Source organism: Pipistrellus kuhlii, unplaced genomic scaffold (assembly GCF_014108245.1).
Source record: "Pipistrellus kuhlii isolate mPipKuh1 unplaced genomic scaffold, mPipKuh1.p scaffold_m20_p_5, whole genome shotgun sequence".
Taxonomy (NCBI): domain Eukaryota; kingdom Metazoa; phylum Chordata; class Mammalia; order Chiroptera; family Vespertilionidae; genus Pipistrellus; species Pipistrellus kuhlii.
Genome location: NW_023425551.1, coordinates 76,798,553 through 76,822,389, shown reverse-complemented (window position 1 = coordinate 76,822,389; position 23,837 = coordinate 76,798,553). Strand labels below are relative to the sequence as shown.

General features: G+C 42.4%; 1 protein-coding gene across 1 annotated transcript in view; it reads right to left on the bottom strand.

Moving 5' to 3' along the window:
• KIF6 (kinesin family member 6) overlaps nt 1–23,837 on the bottom strand; it is a 347,200-nt gene that overhangs the window by 199,818 nt on the left and 123,545 nt on the right. The window contains exons 8-10 of the mRNA XM_036415357.2: nt 21,142–21,285; nt 20,117–20,203; nt 14,317–14,420 (exon numbers count right to left, since the gene is read on the bottom strand). Coding sequence (XP_036271250.1) covers nt 14,317–14,420; nt 20,117–20,203; nt 21,142–21,285 — 335 coding nt within the window. The remainder of the gene's footprint in view (nt 1–14,316; nt 14,421–20,116; nt 20,204–21,141; nt 21,286–23,837) is intronic.

The following is a 23,837-nucleotide window of genomic DNA, read 5'->3' as shown; positions in this document are numbered from 1 at the left end:
TTCTTAAATAGTCTGAGTGTCACATTACAAGACTTATAGTTATTGTCTATTTCAAATTAGATGGGATGGTGTTGGTTTTCATTATTCTATTCCATCCTTTTGGGAAGAAGTTATCAAATTTTAGGTTCAAGAGAACCACTATACCTGCAGTTGAAATTTGTTTTGTGGTTCTAATCCAGGCCAAACATATTGAGAGACTGGACTGAGTTAAACTTTTATTAGACTAGCCTGATAAGAAATTAAGCTGAAAGTTCCATATGATGGAAATGCTTTACTTGAAAAGGATGAAAGCCCTGATGGTTTTCTTTATGTTGCTCCCTCTGTAAAGTCTTTCCCGCTGTTCCCTTGCTCTTTGCAAATCCCCATCACCACCCCCATATTGAGCACCAGTGTCTATGAGGGCAGCTGGGTGCCATCAAGAAGCATTGTATCTGGCCATCTGCCCTCTCTCTCCTGCCTTGGCTTTGTGTCTGAATCTCTGGTTCATCACACAGTGCCTGACATGTTATTCTCAGTATTCAATCACTAGTTTTAATTAAAAAAGAATGAATAAAGCTATACATTAGTTTTTATTCTAAAGTGATATTTGGTAGAAAATGAAGCCTTAAAAGTTTGGATGTCAAGGAAACATTCATTAGTATAGATCTATGTTCTTTTGAAACAAATTCTGTCTTTGTGAGTTTGAAAAAACAATGTGTTTGGTCTTATATTGAAACTACATTTAGTCTTAAATTATTTAATGTTATAAAGGATTAAAAAACAAAAATAAATACCATCAGATAACAATTTCCAAAATAAGTCCAAATAGAGAGCAGGGCCCAGAGGATGGAAAGTGAAGGCCTATCCTCAGATCTGCAAACGGTCGCAGGGCCTGCGGGTCAAGTCTGGCACAGCCCAGCTGACCCCCTGGCTCAGCCTGGAAGGCAGGTGTTACTCCCAGGAAGAGCAGGGGGTAGTACAGGGCCCTGGGGACCCTAAAGAGCAGGAGTAAAGGCTGCCACAGCCAGTGCTCAGGTGGCTGCAGGAATCACTCACTTCCCGTCTAGTAAAATAGACACCAAACTAGGGCATCAATTGCTTAAATAACACCTGCCTGCTTGGATGGATTTCAATAGCCAGTATAATAAACTTTGTGATTATATGCTATGAGCCAGTCAAAACCCTTCAAGTCATTCCCTCTGGGGTTTTAATGCAACATGCTTAATCTTTACTGTATTAATATTCGCTGCTATTCTTTGGTTATGTGCCACAAAATGACACAAAATGGTGCTTGCACATTCACTTAAAGCAGACATGGCTCCTGCCCTCACGAGCCTTGTGGTGGGGCACAGACAACAGTCAAACAATCCCCAAGGTAAGAGCTCTGAAGAAAAGTACAGAAAAGGTAAAACTGTGTAGAGTAGTCATGATTTAGTTAGGGTTGCAGGTAGGAGAACATTTTATTTTATTTTATTTTATTTATTTAATAAACCTTTATTGTTCATATTACAAAAGTTCCTCATTTTTCCCCCCTCCATCAGGTTCCTACCCCAACCTCTGCCCTTTCCCCATCCCCCATTGTCTTCATCCATAGGTACACAGTTTATGTTCAGTCTCTTCCCGCACCCTCACTCCTCTTTTCCCTGAGAATCATCACTCCACTCCCCTTCCATACCTCTGATTCTATTATATTCAACAGTTAATATTGTTCATCAGGTTTTTTAATCCCTTGGTTTTTAGATTCACTTGTTGATAGTTATGTATTTGTTGTTCATAATTTTTATCTTTATTTTCTTTCTTTTCCGAAAGAACCCCCTTCAGCAATTCATATAATTCTGGTTTGGTGGTGGTGAACTCCTTTAGCTTTTTTTTTTTTTTTTTTTTTTTTTTAGTGAAGCTCTTTATCTGGCCTTTGATTCTGAGTAATAGCTTTGCTGGGTAGATTATTTTTGGCTGTAGGTTCTTGCTATTCATCACCTTGAATATTTCTTGCCATTCCCGTCTGGCCTGCATGGTTTCTGTTGAGAAATCAGCTGACAATCGTATGGGTGCTCCTTTATAGGTAACTACCTGTTTCTCTCTTGCTCCTTTTAATATTCTCTCTTTGTCTTTTGCTCTTGGAATTTTAATTATGATGTGTCTTGGTGTAGTCCTCTTTGGATTCCTTTTGTTTGGGGTTCTGTGTGCTTCCTGGACTTGTAGGTCTATTTTTTTCACCAGGTGGGGGAAGTTTTCTGTCACTATTTCTTTCAGTATATTTTCAGTATCTTGCTCTCTCTCATCTTCTGGGTCCCCCAAAATTCTGATGTTGGTTCGCTTGAAGTTGTCCCAGAGTTTTCTTACATTATCTTCAACTTTCTGGATTCTCTTGCCTTCTTGCTTCTGTGGAGGAGTGTCTTCTGGCTCTTTATGTTCCAAATCATTGACTTGATTCTTGCGATCTTCCATTCTGTTTTTAGGACTCTGTATAATATTTTTTATTTCAGACAATGTATTCTTTATTTCTTATTGATCCCTTATTATTTCTTGTTGATCCCTTATTATTTCTTGTTGATCCCTTTTCATATCCTCATAGGTCTTATTGGCCCTTTCTAGGAAATTCTTCAAAAACCTTATAAGCATGGTTTTGAACTCTATATCCACTTTTTGTCCTCCATTTTTTTCATTTGTGATTTGTTTCCTTGTCTCGGCATTTTCACAGCTTCCCTGAGTTGGTAGCCTTAAAAGTCTCTGTGTTCAGCTTGGATGGGGTGGAGTTTCAGGGTGGAGCCCACAGCCTTGGCTTCCATCAGCCACGCCCTATGAGGCTCCTGAGTCTCAGTATTCCTCAGGGTCCTTCAGTACTTCTTGCAAGCACCTCTGAGAGAAAGGTACCCTCGAGTTTCGCCTGCTACCAAACAGTCTAGGCTCTCCCCCAATGAGCCCGGAACTGGGGTTCAGTTCAGTTGGAAGTGGGGTTGGAACTGGGGTTCAGAGCAGTCTGGAGCTTTTGTCTCCTTCCCACTAGGGAAATCCAGCAGCACAGTTAACTGCCCGTTCTCTGCGCGCAATGTGCATGCCTCAGGAACTTCCTTTCACTGCTCCCCTGGGTTTCCGCCTTACAGCCCAGGCTCCCTCTGTATAAGCCTGGGTCCCCAGGGTCTAGCCTAGAACTGGGGTTCAGTGCAGTCGGAACTGGGACTCAGCACAGTTCAGAGTTTTTGTCTCTTTTCCACTAGGGCAATCTAGCAGCAGAGTCAACGGTCCGTTCTCTGAGCATAATGTGTGCGCCTCTGGGGGCTCTGCCTTTCGCCGCTCCCCTGAGATTCCGCCTAACAGCCCAGGCTCCCTCTGTATGAGCATGGGTCCCCAGGGTCTGGCCTAGAACTGGGGTTCAGTGCTGTTGGATCTAGGGTTCAACACAGTCTGGAGCTTTTATCTCCTTCCCACTAGTGAATGCCAAACTGTCACTCAGCCTCCCCCTCCTCTCCAGCTCCATCCTCTTCACGCGCACAGTGTATCTCCGTACCTTTGGCTTTTACAGCTCCTCTGATTTTCCTTCTGGTTTTCTCTTTCCTTCTTGTTATATCGATAGAATTTCCAGTCAGTCGACTTTCCTGTAGTTCTGGGTAATGTCCATTTTGTATTTATTTGTATTTTATTGAAATTGTTGTGTGAGGCTGCAGTTAGGTGTTACCTATGCCGCCATCTTGGATTCTCCCCAAACCAGTCTCGGAGAACAATTTAAACTGAGGTTTGAAGAACAAACAAAACAAGGTGTACGTACATGTGTGTGCACACACAAGTTTCCCACTCAGAAGTCAGAGCAATTGCATGTTCAAAGGCCCCAGGATGAGAGAGAGGGTGGGACACTGGAGGAACTGGCCAGTCAGCTTTGTTGAAGGAAAGGGAAAAAGGGGAGGGAAGTGAAATGAGACTGAAAACTCAGAAAAGGATCCGATCAGGCAGGCAGACACTCTCAGGCCATCTAAAGGATGCTGGTCTTAGAAGTCACTGAAAAGTTTTAATAAGAGAGTGAAATAAAAAAATTACAGCTTTAAAAAGGAATATTCCAGCTGCACAGGAAATGACCCAGGTGGTGGGCAAAGCGGATTGGGGAGACCTGTTATGACACCATGTTAGGAGTGGGAAAGATGGCCAAGCCTGGGCAAGGGTAGCAGCAGAGGTGTGGAGAAGTTGTCCGATTCAGAACATGGTGTGAGGACAGTCAACAGAACTCCCACTAGGACTGGATTTAGGGCCCAATGGGAAGGATAGAAACCGAAATCATTCAAAATTTCTAGCCTGGGCAACTGTAGGGCTTGTAGAGACATGGATGGCATTCAGTGGCAAAAACCAAGTCTGGAGAAGCAGTCAGTTGGGGGCAGGCTGAGTCAGGGCCAGCTGTGAAGGGGGCAAGGTGATCAGTGAGCACAGCATTCAGAGAACAAATATGAACTAGAAAATCAGTGTAGTCATCAGTATTTGAATGATGCCTGCAGGGAGGGTGTGGATGAGATCCTATAGTGGTCGGCAAACTCATTAGCCAACAGAGCCAAATAGCAACAGTATGATTGAAATTTCTTTTGAGAGCCACATTTTTTAAACTTAAATTTCTTCTAATGCCACTTCTTCAAAATAGACTCGCCCAGGCCGTGGTATTTTGTGGAAGAGCCACACTCAAGGGGCCAAGGAGCCGCATGTGGCTTGTGAGCTGCAGTTTGAAAAAAGCACAAAGTAAAAGAAGAAGAGGTGGCCCTAGCAGTGAGCCTGAGGGATGCCAACACAGAGGAGGACCTGAGGCAGGGAGCCAGGAGCAGCAGGAGATGGAAAGGAAAGAAGAGAGGAGAAGGTTTCAATGAACAGGGGTCATTAATAAAGCTGCATGCTGCTGAAAAGTCATGAAAGGTGAGGACTGCAATAAGCCCGTTACATTATCAACACCAAGGTCATCACTGACCATATCGGCGTTTAGTGTGAGGGACAAAAACTAGATTGGACAGTGTTGAGGAATGAGTCGGGGAAGGGGATGGGGATTGTGAGTGAAACCAACTTCTCTGCCCGGTTCAGCTTAAAGGAGATGAAAGTGAGCAGCAGGTAGAGGGGGATGTTGGGCCATGGGGGAGTATTTTGCTTTTAAATATGGGAAAAACTTGAGCCCATTCAAATAGTAATAAGAAGAGTCCAAGAAAGAAGGAGAAGTTGAAGATAAAGGGGGTTGGTGGGGAGAGAAGGAAAGCTAAGGGACCTTTGATGGCGGAGAGACTGGGATTGAGAGTACAGGTGGTGAGGTCGGTGCTGGACAGGAGACAGGAACTCTCTCCATGTGACGGAAAGGAAAGGGAGGGTGGGTACAGATGCAGGCTGGTATGTAGGTTTGGCAGCAGAGCAAGAAACAGGAAGTCCTCAACTCGGGCACATAGTAACTAATTGTAAAAAGGTATGTTTGTGTACACTGAGGGGCTAGTAGTCAATGCTATGCTGCTGTTAAATTAACTACAGCAAAATAAAAGTTCCTCACTGAACAGTTTTGTTTTCTTTGGCTTTGGTTTGTTACTGGTCTTTTAATTTTATGTTATCTTTTATAATACAGATTTTTCTAATTTTTTAAAAGTCGGGTTAGTCCAGGTTAAATTTACAGATAAGAAAATGTTCAGTTAACCCAGGAAGATGCATATTAGTATGAACCTTGTACAGTTTTATAGCATCTGCTAAAATGAAGATATAGAATATTTCAATCTCTCTAAACAATCGCCTCCTGTTCCATTATAATCAGTTTCCTCCCCCACCAGCAACCTCTACAACCACTAATCTGATTGCTGATCCTATACTGTAATTCAATATTGCTTCAAGTTTTCTTTGTTGGGAGGCTTTTACTACAAATTCATTTTCATACAGATATAGGACTATTCAGTTTCTCTATTTCTCTTGAGAGAGTTTTGGTAGTGTGTGTCCTTTAAAAATCTGTCAGATTTATCTAAGTTAGCAAACATATTGTCATAAGTCACTCATAATATTCCCTGGTTATCCTTGTAATGCCTCATCTTTCTACACTGTTAACTATTAATACTCTAGGTTATAAAGAGGGATATTTTCCCCTCATTGGAAAATATTCAATGAATGGAATATTTATTTATTTATTTATTTATTTATTTTTTTTTAAATATATTTTATTGATTTTTTTTACAGAGAGGAGGAGAGAGGGATAGAGAGCTAGAAACGTCGATGAGAGAGAAACATCAGCCAGCTGCCTCTTGCACACCCCCTACGGGGATGTGCCCGCAACCAATGTACGTGCCCTTGACCGGAATCGAACCCGGGACCTCTCAGTCCTCAGACCGACGCTCTACCACTGAGCCAAACCGGTTTTGGCAATGGAATATTTAATTATCTTACCTAATAAAAGAGTAACATGCAAATTAACCATCACTCAGATACACCCACAGCCAATTAGAATGAGTATGCATATTAACCCAACAAAAATGGAGTTTAATTTACATATGCAGAGGCAGAGTGGAGTGAAGTCTGCTATGAGAGGAACAGGGGTGGCAGAGGGAGCTACTGGAGTGGTGCTCCAGACAGAAGCAAGAATTTGCCAGCTCCAGGCAGCCTGGGAGCAAGGAGGTGCTGGCACCCAGGCGGCTCAGAGTGAAGCCAGGGGAAGGAAGGCCTATTCTTGCACGAATATCATGCAACAGGCCTCTAGTTTATATATAAGTAGATACAAAGGGAGGGAATGGGGGTAATGTGGTTAAGTAAAAAGATAAATTCAGTTGGCAAACTTTCTGCAGTAGGTTTGAATGTAGAGAAATGTGGTCCTGTGGATCCTAATTACTATGTACTTCTAATCAGATTGGAGAATTTCTGAGCTGACTTTGGTCTTGATTTCAGTATTATATCAACTCAACACGTCATTCCAAAATTTAAATCTCCAGCCTCAACCTTCCCTCAAAGTTCCAGAATTCAACTTGCACATTGTATACTCCATTATGTTAAGAATTTAACATTTCTTATTCTCAACCAATACCTTTCCCATTCCCTGGTTAACTGTTCTAAGTCTTGAACTTTTACTATTTGCCCTTTTTTTTTTTTATCTCTTTTATATTTGTAGCCATCATTTCTGTTGTTTTTTCATCTCTTCCTCTCACTGTTATTACTGAGTCTTTTCTCTCATCGTCACTCCAAACCTGATTGTGATTCATTCTTGATTTCTCACTGCTGCTGATTCTGTTCATTGTGTAGCCACAAAAAGTCTTCACCATGTCAATTCTTTCATCACTCTATTGTTCAATTTTCCTCTTTGTACATCCTGCTCTCTGAAATGCTCTGTATTTCAGTTATTGATCTTGTATACTCTCTCTCTCCTAGAATACAGCTCCATGAGGGCAAGCAAGGACTTTGTTTTGCTCAGTCCTATATTCCCACACCTGGAACAGTGCCTGGCATAAAGAAAGAGCACAATGAACATTACTGAATGAATGGACTTCAATGCTCTTAAATCACAGTGTTCCCTAGTCACCATTAAATAAAGTAGTAGCTACACTGCATATGGTATTCATAACCCATCATGAAGTCACCATTTATCTGTCAAATCCCATTCTTCAATAATTCCATAAGAACTCCAGGCTCCTGCCAGGCCAATTTCATTCCAGATCCTCGCTAGTTAGTGCCTGTCATATGTAAGCCCCACACAGTCTCCTGCTATTTCCTTCTCCTTCTCACACTGGGCTCCTTCCCTCTCAGCACCATTGTTCACATGGTCCCCTGCATCTCTGAATGGTACCTTCCTCTTGATATTCTTTAAGTCTTATTTCGCTTGCTCAGTGGGTGGTATCTGCCATACTTCCCCCATCTGAATTCCTACATCATGATTTAGATTTTCAGTATCATAGATAATGAGTAAATTATGTATTAAACCACTTGTAACAAACTGATACTAGATTTAAAAACACGGAGCTGAAGGAGTGCATAGATAGCATTTAGTCTGATTCTCTCACTTTACACACAAGGAAACAAGTCTAGAGAGCCATAAAAAATGCACGAGCAGTTTCCAAATCTTAGCTATTATAAATTGCACTGCTATAATCATAGAGGTGCATATATCCTTTCTGATGGTGTTTCTATTGATAGTTTCTGGGAATATATTCCTAGAAGTGGGATGACTGGGTCAAATGGGAGTTCCATTTTTAGTTTTTTTTTTTGAGGAAACTCCATACTGTTCTCCACAGTGGCTGCACCAGTCTGCATTCCCACCAGCAGTGCACGAGGGTTCCTTTTTCTCCACATCCTCGCCAGCACTTGTCATTTGATTTGTTGATGATAGCCATTCTGACAGTTATGAGATGGTACCTTATTGTCATTTTGATTTGCATCTCTTGGATGATTAGTGACTTTGAGCATATTTTCATATGTCTCTTGGCCCTCCTTATGTCCTCTTTAAAAATGAGTGGATTAAAAAAACTGTGGTCCATCTACACAATGGAATACTATGCTGCTGTAAAAAGGAAGGAACTCCTACCACTTGCACAACATGGATGGACCTGGAGAGCATTATGCTAAGCGAAATAAGTCAGTCAGAGAAAGATAAATATGAAATGATCTCACTCATTTGTGGAATATAATGAACAACATAAACAGATGAACAAAAGCAGATCCAGAGACATAGAAGCATCGATCAGATGTTCAAACCTTAGAGGGAAGGTAGGGAAGGGTGGGGGTATCGGGGAGAGATCAACCAAAGGACTTGTATGGATGCATATAAGCTGAACCAATGGACACAGACCTCAGGGATGTGAGTACATGAGCACATAGTATATAATTCCATTGCCATTGGGGGATAAGGACACATATGCAATAACCTTAATCAATAAAGAAAAAACACACTCATGAGCATAATTAGAACTATAAGTAAGGTATTACAATTCTCAATGTCCACTAATATATTCTCTTATTTTCTATTTTATATATACACATATATGTGGGTATAAATGTTTATATTGTGTATAGGTATTACTTCCCCAATAAAACTATAACTTCTTGGAATTAATTTCTGTATTGTAAATTCATGAATCCCCTAGAGCACAATTAGTATCTAGTAGGTGCTCAAAATTTTCAGGTTGAAGGATTAATTGACTTGCAAAATTTAACTAAGATAAATGGGGCAGAGAAAGACAAATACTCTATGAATTCACTTTTATATGTAAAATAAAACAGTTGAGCTCAGAGAAACACATCAGGTTGGTGGGGCAAGGATGAGGGAAACAGGAAAGATGCAAGTGGAAGGGAACAAAGTCCCAGTTAAGGTGAATACTTTGAGGTTCTAACATGCTGTCTATAGTTAATAGTACTGTACTGAAGTTGGTAGGAGAGTTGCTCTTAAGTGTTCTCACTACACACACACACACACACACACACACACACACACACGTGAGGTGATAGACATGTTAACTAAGCATATTGTGTTAATCATTTCACAATATAAATGTATATTATAAAATCATCACATTGTAAACCTTAACGTAAACACAATGATAAATATAGCTGGGTGGGAGGAGGGGAGAGGGGTGTAGAGGGAACAAAAGGATCCAGAGGTTTGGAAGTTCACTTTGGTCAAACTTGAGCCCATGAAATCCAATTCAATTCCATCTCAAGCAAACTGCTGCTGTGCTGCATATATTCAATTCATTTAGACCCAGGCCAGGATATAATGCTTCCATCCTAGCCAGACAGCTAAAGGATTTTTTTTTTAAACCAGAGAAAGAAAGTGGTATGTGTTTAGAGAACCAATCAGAATCAATTCTTCACCCAAGAAATTCTATATAAACATTAACTTGGCTATCCAGCCTTCATCCAGCTGTCTCATTTCAAATTCACACACACACACACACACACACACAGAGAGAGAGAGAGAGAGAGAGAGAGAGAGAGAGAGAGAGAGAGAGAGAGAGAGAGAGAGAGAGAGAGAGAGAGAGAGAGAGAGAGAGAGAGAATAAAAATAACACAATAACTGGAGGCTGACATCTGAAATCTTCAAATGAAGTATCCGAATCAATGCAATACATCTTTACATTAAGAACTGAAATGTTGGAACATAGTTCAAAAAATTTGATAGGGCTAGATATGAACAGACACCTCCAAAGCATCCAATGCATGCAGCACAGAATACATTATCTGTTCAATATCTGCTGTCTGGCATCCTTCACAGAGTCTCTGACAGGATGTCTTTGTGCCATGACAGTCAGCATAAGCTCAGGGACCACAGGACAGAGATAGACCGATTCTGCCCTTGTTCCTGCCCTGCTGAGACCCTCCCCCTCTCTCCAGTACTGCTAACCCCTCCCACCTCAACCCCCGGGAGTGTAGGTGCAGGGAGGGGACTGAAGCTGGTTCACATCACCAGGGCACGAGCTGCCTTAGAAGACAGAGAAGCATGTCTAGTGACATGAAAATGCACAGCCACATTAGGGGCAGATTTTCATTTGTCTCTTTTACTTCTAGATGGTAAAAACTCTTAAATCTGATGAATTTTAAGTTGAGCAAACATTCAATCTAGGCTGCGATTTGGTGGGCTGTCACTTCAGGGTGGTGGTGGGGCCTGTGTCCCACTTGGGGGAAGCCTAGTGTTGCTTTGTCAGCTCCAGGTCTGCGCTGCCATTTCTCTAAATGGCCAGTGGATGTCACAGCATCTCCTGTGTTGAGCATCTGCCCCCTGGTGGTCAGTGCTTGTCATAGAGACCAGTTGGATGGGTGGAGGGACAATTAGCATATTAGCCATATATATATATATATATATATATATATTGCTTAGCACATGCTAACCTTTAATTCTGAAGTCTTACATCCTTTTCACTTTTAGTCCTAAGAAATCAGTAGATGTTATTCTTTAACTCTTGGCTCCCTGCCTCTTCTCTGTTTCTCCTCTGCAAACTCTCTTCATTAGATTTTTGGTAAATCTAGAGCTATTCCCTGTGATTCTTTCCTTTTAAGCTTTCTCTTTATCCTTTTATCTTATATGAGATAAAAGGCACAAATTCATCCACTGGTGGGGTCCAGTCCGCCCAACCCCAATCCAGGTGGATTTGGGCTGGGCCTCTTAGGAGGAGGAGATGGCGGTAGGTTGGCTGGCTAGTGGCCCAATCAGGGCCCGATCAGGGCCAATCAGGGCCGGGCCAACTGGGGAAAGGAGCCATGGGTAATTTGCAGATGGGCCCTGCCCCGGATTGGGTTTGGGGGGCTGATTGAGGTGGGGCAGGCCTGGGGAGGGACTGTGGATTGTGGTCAGGCTGACCCCCCTGAATGGGGTGAGCAGGGGTGGATCTGGGTTGGGGCCAGATGGGGATAGGGCTTGCAGGAGATTGGCCAGCCAGCCCCAGTCAAGTGCCTGCCCACCCGTGTGCACCTCAAAATTGCAGAAGACCAACACCCAGCCAGCCCAACCCCCATTATGCACCCTAGGGCAGGAAGTATGGCCTCAGGTCCCCCAGCCCCAGGGTGGGGGTCTCTGCATCAGGTCCCCTGGCCAGGCCTCATGTCATACGGCCCCGGTGCCTGGGTGGGGGGGTGCATCCTCAGATAGCCTGGCCCGACCTCATGTCCCTGACCCCTGGCTCTAGGGTGGGAGGCACAGCCTCAGGTCCCCCCAGTTAGCCTCAGGTCCCACGGCCCAGTGCTGAGGCGGGGGGTGCAGCCTCAGGTCCCCTGTCAAGCCTTGCCTTGGGAGGGGGGATGGCCTCAAGTCCCCTGGCTCAGCCTCAGGTCCCCTGCATCAGTGTGAGGGCATGAGGGCATGAGGGCACAGGGTGCAAGAGTGTGATGACCAGTCGCATAGTAACTCTTTATTACGTAGGATCCTGGAAGAATTCCTTGGCCCGATCATCCTGGCTCACTAACTTGATCCTCTGTTTTTTCATTCTGCTATGGAGCTATCCTCCCAGCTGCAAAGCTTCCTGTTCCCATCTCGCTGGCTGCTGACAGCCCTCATGTCCTGGGCAGTCTTGACAGGGGGCTCACCTTTCCTAAACTCTCACTCTCTCTGCATGGACAGCCTGTCATCGGAAGTGAGGGGGACGTGGCTGTGGTTGCTTGTGCTCCTTGCTTTTCTTGGTGAGCACAGGGAGCGGGCAGAACTGAGGACAGCAGCTGGGTCAGATCTCCCCTCACCCCTCACTGTCCTGTCACCTCAGCTCCCCAGGCCCTTTTCTCTTTCTCCATCCTAACAGGGGCCTAAAGGCTGGGTGGAGAAGGAAAGAAGTGCCCACATTCACAGGACACTGCTCCCTACAGCAGCTCCTGCCCTCTGCTGCGCCGGAGGCCACCACCTCCAGGCAGGAGACTTGGCAGTACAGCCCCAGGTCTGGTCTGTCCCACTCCCTTGCCCATCGCAGCCCCACCTTTCAGTCTCCGAGGAATTATTTCTAGCCTCTAGTAGCTTGAAACATTTACTTCTTGTTCTTGGTGTGTGTGGGGGGGGGCGGGAGGAGGAGGAGAGAGAGGCGGCAGCTGGAGATTCGGGTGGGTGCTGTTTTATGCTAATTCTATAACTCTCCAGGTTTGGTGCAGCGGAGGGAGCCCGCAGCCTGTACTTACTCAGTCTGACATCTTGAACCACCACATTCAGCTGAGCCTCCTGAGCCACAGGCAGGACACCAGGGATTAGAGAAAACACGGATACTGTTCCATATGTTGGCCATTTCCCTTCTGGCTCTTGGAAACTCCGTTCCCTGACCCCTTTAACAGCTGGCTTATGGGTGAGTTCCGCCTATGGGAGGCACTGGGGGAGTCTGGAGGGAGCCGAGGCAGCAGCGAGGGGCCCTTGCTGGGAGGATGCCTGGTCAGCAGCCCAGCTTCCACCTGGCAGTCTGCACCATGGGCCAGCTCCAGGCTCAGGCATTGGCATCATGACCTCTCTCCTTGTCCCCTGGGTCCTGGGGCGGGGGGGGAGCTCCCACTGGTCCTGACCTCGGGGTGCTGCAGCTTGGCCTCAAGACTACCTCCCACAAGAGCATTTCCTCTCTTAGATGCCTTTCGTGGAAAGGTCTAGAATGACTTTGTCTTCCTGGCTGGACCTTGACATGAAAATAAAAATTCTGAAGAGCCATCTTCAAAGGTCATGTTTGGTAGTTCCTATCTCAGGCGAAGGGAGGACCATCACGAAGAAATTCTTACTTGGGTTCTCAATATCTAAGGCCGTGGTGGGCAAACTGCGGCTCGCAAGCCACATGCGGCTCTTTGGCTCCTTGAGTGTGGCTCTTCCACAAAATGTCATGGCCTGGACAAGTCTATTTTAAAGAAGTGGCATTAGAAGAAGTTTAAGTTTAAACAAGTTGGCTCTCAAAAGAAATTTCAGTCATTGTACTGTTGACATTTGGCTCTGTTAACTATTGAGTTTGCCGAACACTGATCTAAGGTATTTCAAGGTCATGGCATGACATTTTTTAAATGTGAATTTTGGGAATAAACTTCAGCATAGTTGCATACTTCCCATAAAGCAGTTTTGTAAGAAAAACCTTAAGGGCCCATTGTGGTATTAAACACAGTGTTTTAGAATTAGGAAATGCTGTCTAGAGGAGTAACAGATTAGCATACAACAGAAAACTTGCTTTAGACTTACCTCCAGGGGCAGCCACAAAATAGTTTAAAGGAAAAGGTTTCATTATCTCTACTATTTTCTGTTTTCTCTGCAGGGAGAGGGTGAGGTGAGACAGACACATCCCTTGAGAAAGAGCTTGGGTCACTCTCTGTTTCCAGTTTGGAAATAGAAGCTGCCACCCCCCTCTGAGCCTGGGCCGAGATACCACTCCACAAAGGCTCCACAGTAGAACAGAAACAAGGAGGGCCCCGGACCGGAGAGAGAACAGGAGCCACACACAGAAGACTTGGAACGAAGCCACCTTGTCTGGAGCCCTGAATACCTGCTTTCACCCCATTCCAGTGTTTGGACTGTACTGTATGAAGGGGGGAGCCTGCTTTGCCCGGTGTAAACGAGCTGGCAGCAAGACGCTGCTGAATACCAGGACGTTTCCTGAGCTCCTTTCAGGCCTGAGGCACAGCGCAGGGGTGTTGGTGGACGGTGTTAGAATTGCATGACTGTGAGGCAAGCCCTTTCTTCAGCTGCACGTGGCAGACATGCCCACCCTCTCCAAGCTCTGCCCTTACTTCCCCCAGGCCTGGGCGACAAGAACCTGCCAGCCACGTCAGCTTTCCATACAGAGCCACCACTTGTAGCTGGCACTGGAGCCCCACTGCAGGTTGTCCCAGAGACCTTCAAGCTTTTAGGTGCCTTCATAACATCAGGGCCAACAAAGACATTAACACAAACTCTCACGGTCAGACAGAAAGCAAGCAAGTCTGCAGGCTTACAGGAGAAGCTCCTCCTCTGTGAGCACCTCGGTCCGTGGCTCCCCGGAGACCAGGGCCAGCTCATCCTTCAGCTCCTGGATTTCCTTCTGCAGGCGTGCGATCATCTGCAAGGCAGGGCGGGAGCGACTGTCAGCTCCTCTGGGGACTCGGCGACAGAGACACACGTCTCTCCAGATTATGACCTACTGTACTTTGAGGGTGCACAGGGTACAGATAATGATAGAAAAGGCACTCCCATACCTCCCCCCGAGCTTTGTGAAATCTTAACATTTTATTTAAAATAATTTTAGAATTCTTTTTAACAAGTACGACACTACTGACGTAACTGGCGCTCCTATTCCTATATCCCTCTGTCCTTCCTGGGTGATCACTAGCTGCGTGTGGTGGGAAGCATTCCCCATGTGTCCAGGCACTTACTCCCCGTGTACGGATGAACTGTACACGTGGAGTAAATGAACATTTTGCATGCCTTAACCTTTATGTAAATGTTACTTTATTGCATGTAACTGCAATTCATCTCCCCCTCCACATTATATTTCTGAGATTAGTTATAGCTTTAATTTTCATGGGTATATAGTATTTCAGTTAAGGAATAAATACATCACAGTTTATTTATTCGTGTCTCCTGCTGAGGGACACTCAGGATTTTTACATTTGCTGTTACAAACAGTGCTGTGTGACCATGGTAAGCCTCTGGCATGTATGTGAGTGTCTTCAGAGTGAACACTTAGAATTGCATGGGTGTAGATCAGTGGTTCCCAACCTTTTTTTGGCCAGGCCCCACCTAAGCATCTCTAAAATCCTGATGCCTCCTTCACTGACATAGAATTCTCACTATTCAAAAAGTGAGCTGCTGTTCACATGGAGGAGGCCTAAAAGGCCATTAACTTGGTCTAAACAAACTTCCAAAGAGCATGGCATCCATGAAAGAAAAAACAAAAGAATGAAAGGACAGTTGAAGTACTGAGGAAGAAAACACTAAGAAATTGTTAAAAAAAAAAAAAAAAAAAAAAAGTGAAGTGATATGAAAAAATAACAAATGAAATTTTGAAACATACAGTAGAAAACTGAAATGCATCAATATGTCACAATATATATTTAGATACTGCATATCAGGCCCTAGAACCATAAGAAATGTAAAAAATTCACTGTTAATAACTTATTCTCCAATTGCTCCTCTTAAAAATCAAATTGCCCCCCTTGTGGGGCATATTGGGAACCACTGCTGTAGAGTATTGCATATTCCCTTTAATACATGGGGTTAGACTGCTCTTCAGAGTGGCTGTATCGATTTCCATTCTCAACAGCTATATATCAGTTCATTTTCCCACATTATTGCCACTATGTATGCTATAGACAGACACTTTAATTTTGTTTACCAGGTATCTCAATCAGTTCTAATCTGCATTTTCATGATTATTAGAGTGGCTGATCATCTATGCATATATACATATATTGGCTCTTTGGGTCTCCTCTCTTGTGGATTATTTATTCATATTCTTGCTCAGATTCAGTTGGGTTGTTTTTTCTCCTTCCTTATTCATTTACAGCTTCTTTAATATTCTAGATGCAAACTCTTTATTAGTTTTATGCAACACACATATTTTATCCCAATCTATGTCAAATATTTTCACTTTATGGTGTTCTTTTTGTTAAATGAAAGTTTTAAATTTCAATATAATTTTATTATCAACTTCTTCCCTTATGAGTTGTGTCTTCTTAAAGAAAATATATTTTACCTAAAACCAAAGGAATATTTTCCTATGCATTCTTATAAAAGTTTTAAAGCTTTGCTTTTCACATTTAGGTTGATTTTATTTTTGTACAGTCTAATATATGGATCTATTTTTAATTTATTTTTAATACAGCTAACCATACAAGGTTTGATATTATAATTCTATTATATAACATATTTCAATATATAAAGGTGTCTTTTTCTGGGCTATTGTTAAAAACATTTGTCTGCTTGACTATACATATGGCAATATCACACTGCTTTAATTACTATAGCTTCAGACATTTTGGCATCTAGATACAACAAGATCCTTTCATTTCATTCTTTTCCAAATAGACTTGGCTATTCTTGGTCATTTGCTCTTTTATATAAATTTTAGACCCAGCTCATGAATTATGCCAAAGGCCCTCCTCAAATTTTAACAGGAAATAAATTTGAGAAAAATAAATTTGTTTAAAGTTTGATGAGTTTTTTCAAACTATATTTGAATGTTTAATGTTATCAAATATGTTTTTTTATACATCTGGTGATGTGATCATGAAATTTTTCTCTTTTAAGGTGTAAATGTGACGAATCCCCTGATTTGTGTAATTTTTTTTTGTTAGCATGAACCACCTCAGATAAACAAAAAAGTATAAGAACACTTTGTGCCCACTATTAAGCTTAGAAAATAAAACATCACAGACTGTTTGAAGCCCTCGTGTTGTATAGCTTGCCGTAAGTGAATTCTCCATTACCATTACCCTAAATTTAATATTTATTTTTCCCATCATTATGTTTATTTTACTACACATTCATTTATTTTCTAATGATAGATTATCCTTAAATTCCTGAAACAAGCCCGACTGGGTCATGATAACACGCACTATATTAATCATAATACAAAGTTGCTAAAATAAAATTTAGCAGATTAAATACAATTTTTATTCTTCCTTCAATTTCTGATGAACATAAAAATATTGAGTCTGGCCCTTCCCTCATTCTCTTCCCCCCTTTCCTTTTTTCCTCTTTTAGACAGTTTTGTTATTATGGAGTCAATGCATTTATTAGTTGTAGATCTATTCATGCTTTATAATTTTTTTGCTTTAGTTTCAGTGTTATGTTTTTCTAGGAAGTTATCTATTTTGTTTAAGTTTTCACATATATACCATATAGACATTCAAAGTACTTTATTATTATTTTAAGACAGTTGCTGTATATAATGGTACAAGTCCCCTTTACATTCCAAATACTGTTATATCATTTCATGCTTTCTTTATTGATTTTTCATTAGTCTTTCCAGAGATTTGTTGATATTAAAAATAAACTCCAGATTGTGTTATTTCTCTCCACTGTATCTTTCTTTTCCTTTTGTTTTTACTAGTTTTTATACATTTTAATTTCTGTACTTCTCTTTTGTGGATTTACTTAATTATTTACTTTCTAACTTGTTGGCTTGGATGCTACTAGACCAAGTTCAAATTTGAACTTCAAACTCATGAGAGGCAGAGCCTTAGGATTTCAAATTTTCAGTGAAGCCATGTTTTATTCTACATGGAGTCTAGGCCAAGCGAACAGATTCTTTCCTTTCAGGCTCAGACTTTCACTGGTTTTAGGTTGGGGAGGGAAGAGCTACCTCAGGTTCATTATCTGCCTTCTCAGGCTTTGACCTCTCTGCCTTGGAATCCCCTTCACCTGTCGTCTCCATGACAACTGCAGCCTCGGCTTTGTTTCTGGGCCCTGGAGAAGTCTCCTATTTCCTCTCACTATATATATATAGTTTAAGTAAATCCATCGAAAATGCTTGTTAAATTTTTATGTAGGTGAGTTCCATATTAACAGTATCACATCAATAGAAGTTCCAAAGAAGATGATAGGAATATTTTGAACATATCAGTGTTCCTAGAATTGCATTTAAGTATGCAGAACTGAGTGGGTTTTGGTTACTTGCTTCTTTTTAAAAACATCCTCAGAATCATCAAGCTATGCAGAATGAAAACCTTGGACAGGAACTATGTGAGTCATTCATGTGTACCCTCCCTTTACGCAGTTAATATTGATGCCATGCTTTCTACTTCTACTGAGGCTTTCAAAGTAAAATCTAAGAAATTATATTCTGTTTTACTGAACAAAAATCTTAAGACTCAAGTCAACTTTTCATGATTTTGAAATTGTAACAGCCACACTTCCCTTGAGTCACTGTGGGGACTTCAGAGTGAGAGCCATCCTGAGATCTGACCCATGCCTAGTGAGCACAGACTCTGGCTGGTTCCAGTTCCTTCATCACCTTGTCTCTCTGAGGCACTAATTCTCATAAAGAAAGCAAGTCAGATCCCTGCTGATCCAACCTGACAGGGCTGGTCCACATTTGCCATGAAATTTTGAGGGTAAGATACAGGAAATCCCACTCAAGTGGTATTTGGGGTGGTTTTGAGGATAACTTTTCCATTGTCACTTGTGCTTCAGAAATACAAAAGGTAATGACAGTAATGCCAGGTATTAGAAGCAATTATGAAAGAGGCCAGGAAACAAGACTTCATAGATCATTCTGCACCAGAAAGACCTCCACATTTGTCCAATTACCAGCTACTAGCTTTGGACTCTTGTTTTTAACTTTCTCACAGACCTGCATCAAACACATGATAATGTTTACCTTTCTTCAAATTCCTCAAGTTTCTATAAAGAAAAGTCTCTTTAGCCAAAATAAATAAATAAATAAAACTAAATGTCTAATATGTTTATTTTCTTTCATTATAAACTAATTTTTGGCTTTTGGCTAATAACCCATTACTGTCTTTCTCCTGCACAGTAATATTTCAGGGCTGTTGACAGGGTTCAGGCAGCAAGAGATTCATCCCAGGATTCAGTTCCACTTGACTCAGTTCCTCTGAATGTAGCCTCCCTGTCCAGTGAGGCCCGTGGGATGCTGTATCTGACCAGGGCCTGTGCTGGGAATAGATCCTTCCCCACCCACTGGTTTCTCCTGGAGAGAGTTCTACCAGGGAATAGAACACAGATCCAACATTCCCTCTTCCTCCTCCTCCTCCTCCTCCTCCTCCTCCTTCTCCTCCTTCTCCTCCTCCTCTTGCTCCTCCTCCTCCAGAGGAATGATTTCAGGGGAGGAAGGGCAATCAAGCAAGAGGGAGTAGTTAATATGGGTAATGGTGAATTTGAGATTTTTCTTTTGGAATTTGAGAAATTTGTAAATAAAACACTGTTGGTAAGATTACACATTTTTTTTTTAATGCACACTATTAAGCTTACACCAGCTTATTTTCTAGAAAAGAAGAAAAAAAGAAAGCTGAGTGACTTGAAGAGTAATATAATCTAAATTTTGGAGTTTTACAAAATTGAAATATTTTATGTCAAAATTTTCAGTGAATTCTGCATTTCACTTCATTCATGGAAGACCAACAAAATAGAGAAAAAAGAAAATATGTGTTTATGAGTAGCTGAATCATGTAACTTGCAAATATTTTTTTGTCTAAAAAATCACTTTGATGAAGTACAATTCATTTTATAAAGCTAGAAGCTTGGCCTGTTTTCCATTATAATTTTTTTTTAATTTCTAGAAAAATAACAGAAGAGTTATGCAAAATAGGGTCCTATTTTAAAACCAGTAGGACTTGCTTTTATCTACAAGGTTTTCATAAGATGGTCTATTATTATTGTCCCTAGAAAGTTAAGCATTTCTGAAAGTCTACAACCTGCATATAAATGTAACTGTATGATTCCACTGTGTAAGTCCTCAGGACTCATGCATGCCTCCCTAGTGGAGGAATGGGGGACTGCAGGTAAGAGCACAGGCCCTTGAGTCAGACTGTATCTGAATCCTGGGTCTGCTACCTATGAGCACCATGACTCTGAGCAAGTTATTTATCATTTCTGTGCTTCAGTTTCGCCATTTGTAAAATGGGGCTAGAAATGGCATCTACTCATAAGGTTGCTGGAAGGATTAAATGAGTCAACATGCTCTCAGGACTTAGAACATCGCCTGGTTAGGCCGAGTAAGTGCCCTCAGAGTTTAGCTAATCTTTGACACAGAAGTTTGATTTTTTAAAACACAGTCAGCTAAAAGTTGCTTACCAGCCTGGGGTCAATTTCTTCATTAAGAACAGCTTCGTTCTTTATGAGCGCCACCCGCTGTGCAAATCTGCAGGTAGATATAGACTCCTGAGAAAGCAAAACAACGCCTTAAAATGCCACGGCATAGGGAGGTGAAAGGGAAAGGCTGCACATCTGAAGAGTGATGTGCATGAGACACAACGAGGAAATGTGCCTCCAGCTTAGGGAGCCTTGCTCTAGAACAGTATTTGTTATTAAGGTGTTGGTTGGGCCTAATAAAATGATCAGAGCCAAAGGTATGGGAGAGCCAGGTCCTAAGTGGCAACTAGCATGTGTTTCTCAACTGTTCATTGTGAAAGCAGAGCCACATATGCCAATCACAACCAGAAAAGATGCCCTGGTCCATCAGCATGAAAGACGACAAAATAAATGCTTGTAACAGGCCAAAAAGAGAGGCGGGGCACAGGGCAGGGGGTGCATGTCCTTGTTTTGAGAGGCACCTGCCACTTCCTCTTTCAGACAAAGTCTGGACCACTGACATTTAACTGAAATGTATGAAATGCCAGTTAGATTCCAGGTAGCAAGTCCTGCCAAAGCATCCTGGGCACTGCGCCTAGCGCCATGCTGAGGGACACATCTAGGAGATGACTCCCAAGTGTCTCAGTAAGCCAGAGCCAAGTGGGGCAGGAGAAGCTGACGTCTCCTCTCGCATGTCTCTGTCAAGGTAATGCACTACCCATCAAGGGTGGTGCGTTACCTTGTGTACAAGGCTTCTTCAAACCATCCTGTGCTACGTGAAGTCAATTCTCAAATGGGGTCATTATACACTGAGTGGCCAGATGATTATGATCTCTGAACGCATAATAATCTGGCCACTCAGTGTAATGCTGACTAACACAAGGCTGTGGATTCTGTACGGTATATCTAACCTGAAGGCATACCCTAACCAGCTGAAAAGATGGAAACCCACCCAGGACCCTCGACTCTACACTCAGATTAACATTAATAACTCGGACTGAGAGCTCCAGGAAGAAGAGCCAACATACGTCGATGTTCCTTTTCTCCAGCGAGAGCGTTGCAATCATGGTCGTCATGCAGTTCCCTCCCAAACTGTCTCTCAGGACGCTGGTCATCATGGAGTTCCTGTAGGGGATGTGCGAACGGTGCTTTTCTGAAAGGGCAATGATGACCTGAGGCAGGGCAGACAGAGAATGTCGTCAGCCTAGCGGGACACATACGTAGGACAACTGAGCAGCAACTGCGATGAAAACCCACAGGGAAATGTGAGGCAATGCAGGGAGTCGCTCAGGAGAAATACCTCAACAGTATTCAGTGCAGTAACAGTGAAGATGGAATGAAGCACATGTAGCGAAAACATACCACGAGGAACTCTGCAATTTCTGGACACATGATAGAGCTTGTGCAGAGCTGGCCACACTAGTGCTCTGCTTGCAGCCACTGGGAATTCATATAAAGACTCAGGAAGAAATCATGCCAGTTTTGAGAAATCCTACCAAACTTAGTCTGCCTCTCATCTTCAAGTTAAAAGAGGCAGATCAGTATCCGTTTGATACCTTTTATATTTGAAGTAGCCTTAACCAGAAAAGTTAAAAATTTTAAATTCACAAAATTGTATTTTTAAGACTTTGAAATAATGCCTGGTTAGGCAATATTTTTTATCTTTCTTAAAAACGAGTCAAAATTAAATGTTAGTTTAACAGCAAAAACTACATATTGATTTATCAGAAGCTGCTTCTCTTCATTGGTGATTTATTTGTTTATTTATTTACTTAATCCTCACTCAAAAGCATGGAGAGAGAGAGAGAGAGAGAGAGAGAGAGAGAGAGAGAGAAAGAGAGAGGGAGAGAGAGAGAAAGGGGGGGGGGAGAGTTCATTGTGAGAGAGAAACATTGATTGGTTGCTTCCATACATGTCCTTACCAGGGATCGAACCTGCAACCTGGGTATTCGCCCTTGCCAGGAGTTGAACCAGCAACCTTTCGGTGCACGGGAGGAGGCTAAACCAACTAAGCCACTCCAGAGGGGCTGCTGATTTATTTTTAATTATAAAATTCCCAGCAGGCCTGTGCTTAATGCCCTTGATATTTAAAATATTTATAAACTTGATGAGGAAATTACACTTGCCTCTAGAATTACAAAGATCTCAGCTTTATAACATGCATCTATTCATGAAGGTGAAATCTTTATTTGGAGATCAAAATGTAAACTTTATTATGGTACTAAAATCTTATTAAAGTGTATACTCATTTCTGAGTAATTAAAAAAAATAAAATTTACAGATTCATAGGCAACAAAATAAACAATAAAGAACAGGCAGTAGAGGTTAGATTCTGGTGCCAGACTGTGCAGGTCCAAACTCTAGCATCACAGGGTCATGCCTCAGTCTCCTCATCTATAGTTCACGGAAAAACAGTGCTTACCTCAAAGGTAGCTGGGAAGATTAAAAGAGTGAAATGTACAAATTTGGGTAGTACCTGGCCTGTAAGGGAAGTCTATATGTCTGTTATCATTTTAAGTGATGGGGCCATCTATGTTGATTCAACTAAGACTTGTTCATCTTAGTCCTGAATGTCTTAGGTACATAAACGGAAGGTTCTAGATGGGTGGATGGTAGATGAATGAAAGGCTGCTGTGGGTTGTCCCCAAAGGAGCCACTGGGGGCTCAGGGTTTTCCTGGGAAGATGAATCCAGTGCTGGGATGCCCACGGCAAAGCACCAGGAACAAGTGACCCACAGATGCGCCTTCAGGGGTACCACAACACCCTGGCTCTTGAAAATACTGCCAACACCTGCATTGTCCTGGTTTTCCCTCTCCCGGTATGCAATCCCCACCATCAGAACTTCTTCTACTTCTTTCTTTTACAAAACAATAGTAGAGTACTATTTTTGAAGGCTGTTATGAGCAAAAACATAGAACTTACACACTGATCTGCTTGAAATTCATGACCACTGACTTCACTGCAAACCAGAAATCCTGTGATATTTCACTCTCTCACAAAAAAATCACTTTCCACTCTTAGAAAGGAGGCTGTCATATTGTTTTGTTTCAAACCTCTACCAACCTCCTCTCCGCCTTCAATCTGAGCGGATAGCCACATACCCTTCTTACTAACCAGGACCATCTCGTGACCTGTCACTAAATCCACATTCTACCCTCCTCCAGTTACTGACCTGCTCCGGTGTAAGGCCAGCACTCCACCCTCTCCTTCTCTTCTCACCTGTGTCCCTTCTACAATTAACCCCTACAATTTCTTTTCCTCACCTGCATCATTCCCATCCTGCATGCCCACGATAGGTACTAAACCAAGGCGGCTCTTTGCAAGTTCAGCACCAACCCCCACTGAACCAAAAGCATCAATTGCCATCTTATTAGACCTCTGAATCTAAAAAGGACCTCCTTTAGGAAGCATTATTCACTTAGTAATCAGGATACCACACTCCCGTTTTTCATCTTTCTTAAAAATGAGTCAATGAACGCTTCCTTTTTGTCTTCCCAAATTATAAATTTTGGGGTGTTCCAGGGCTTCATCCTTTATCCTCTTTTCTTTTTTACTTACACTCTCTCCCTATGTAAACTCACCCAAGCTCCTGGCCCTAAGAACATCTATATCCTGATGTCTCCCTGCTGACATAATCGGCCTCACCTCTTCCCTGAGCTTACCTCTATGGCAGCTCTACTAAAACATCTTGGATGTCTATTCTTTACATTCTCTCCCCTCTAC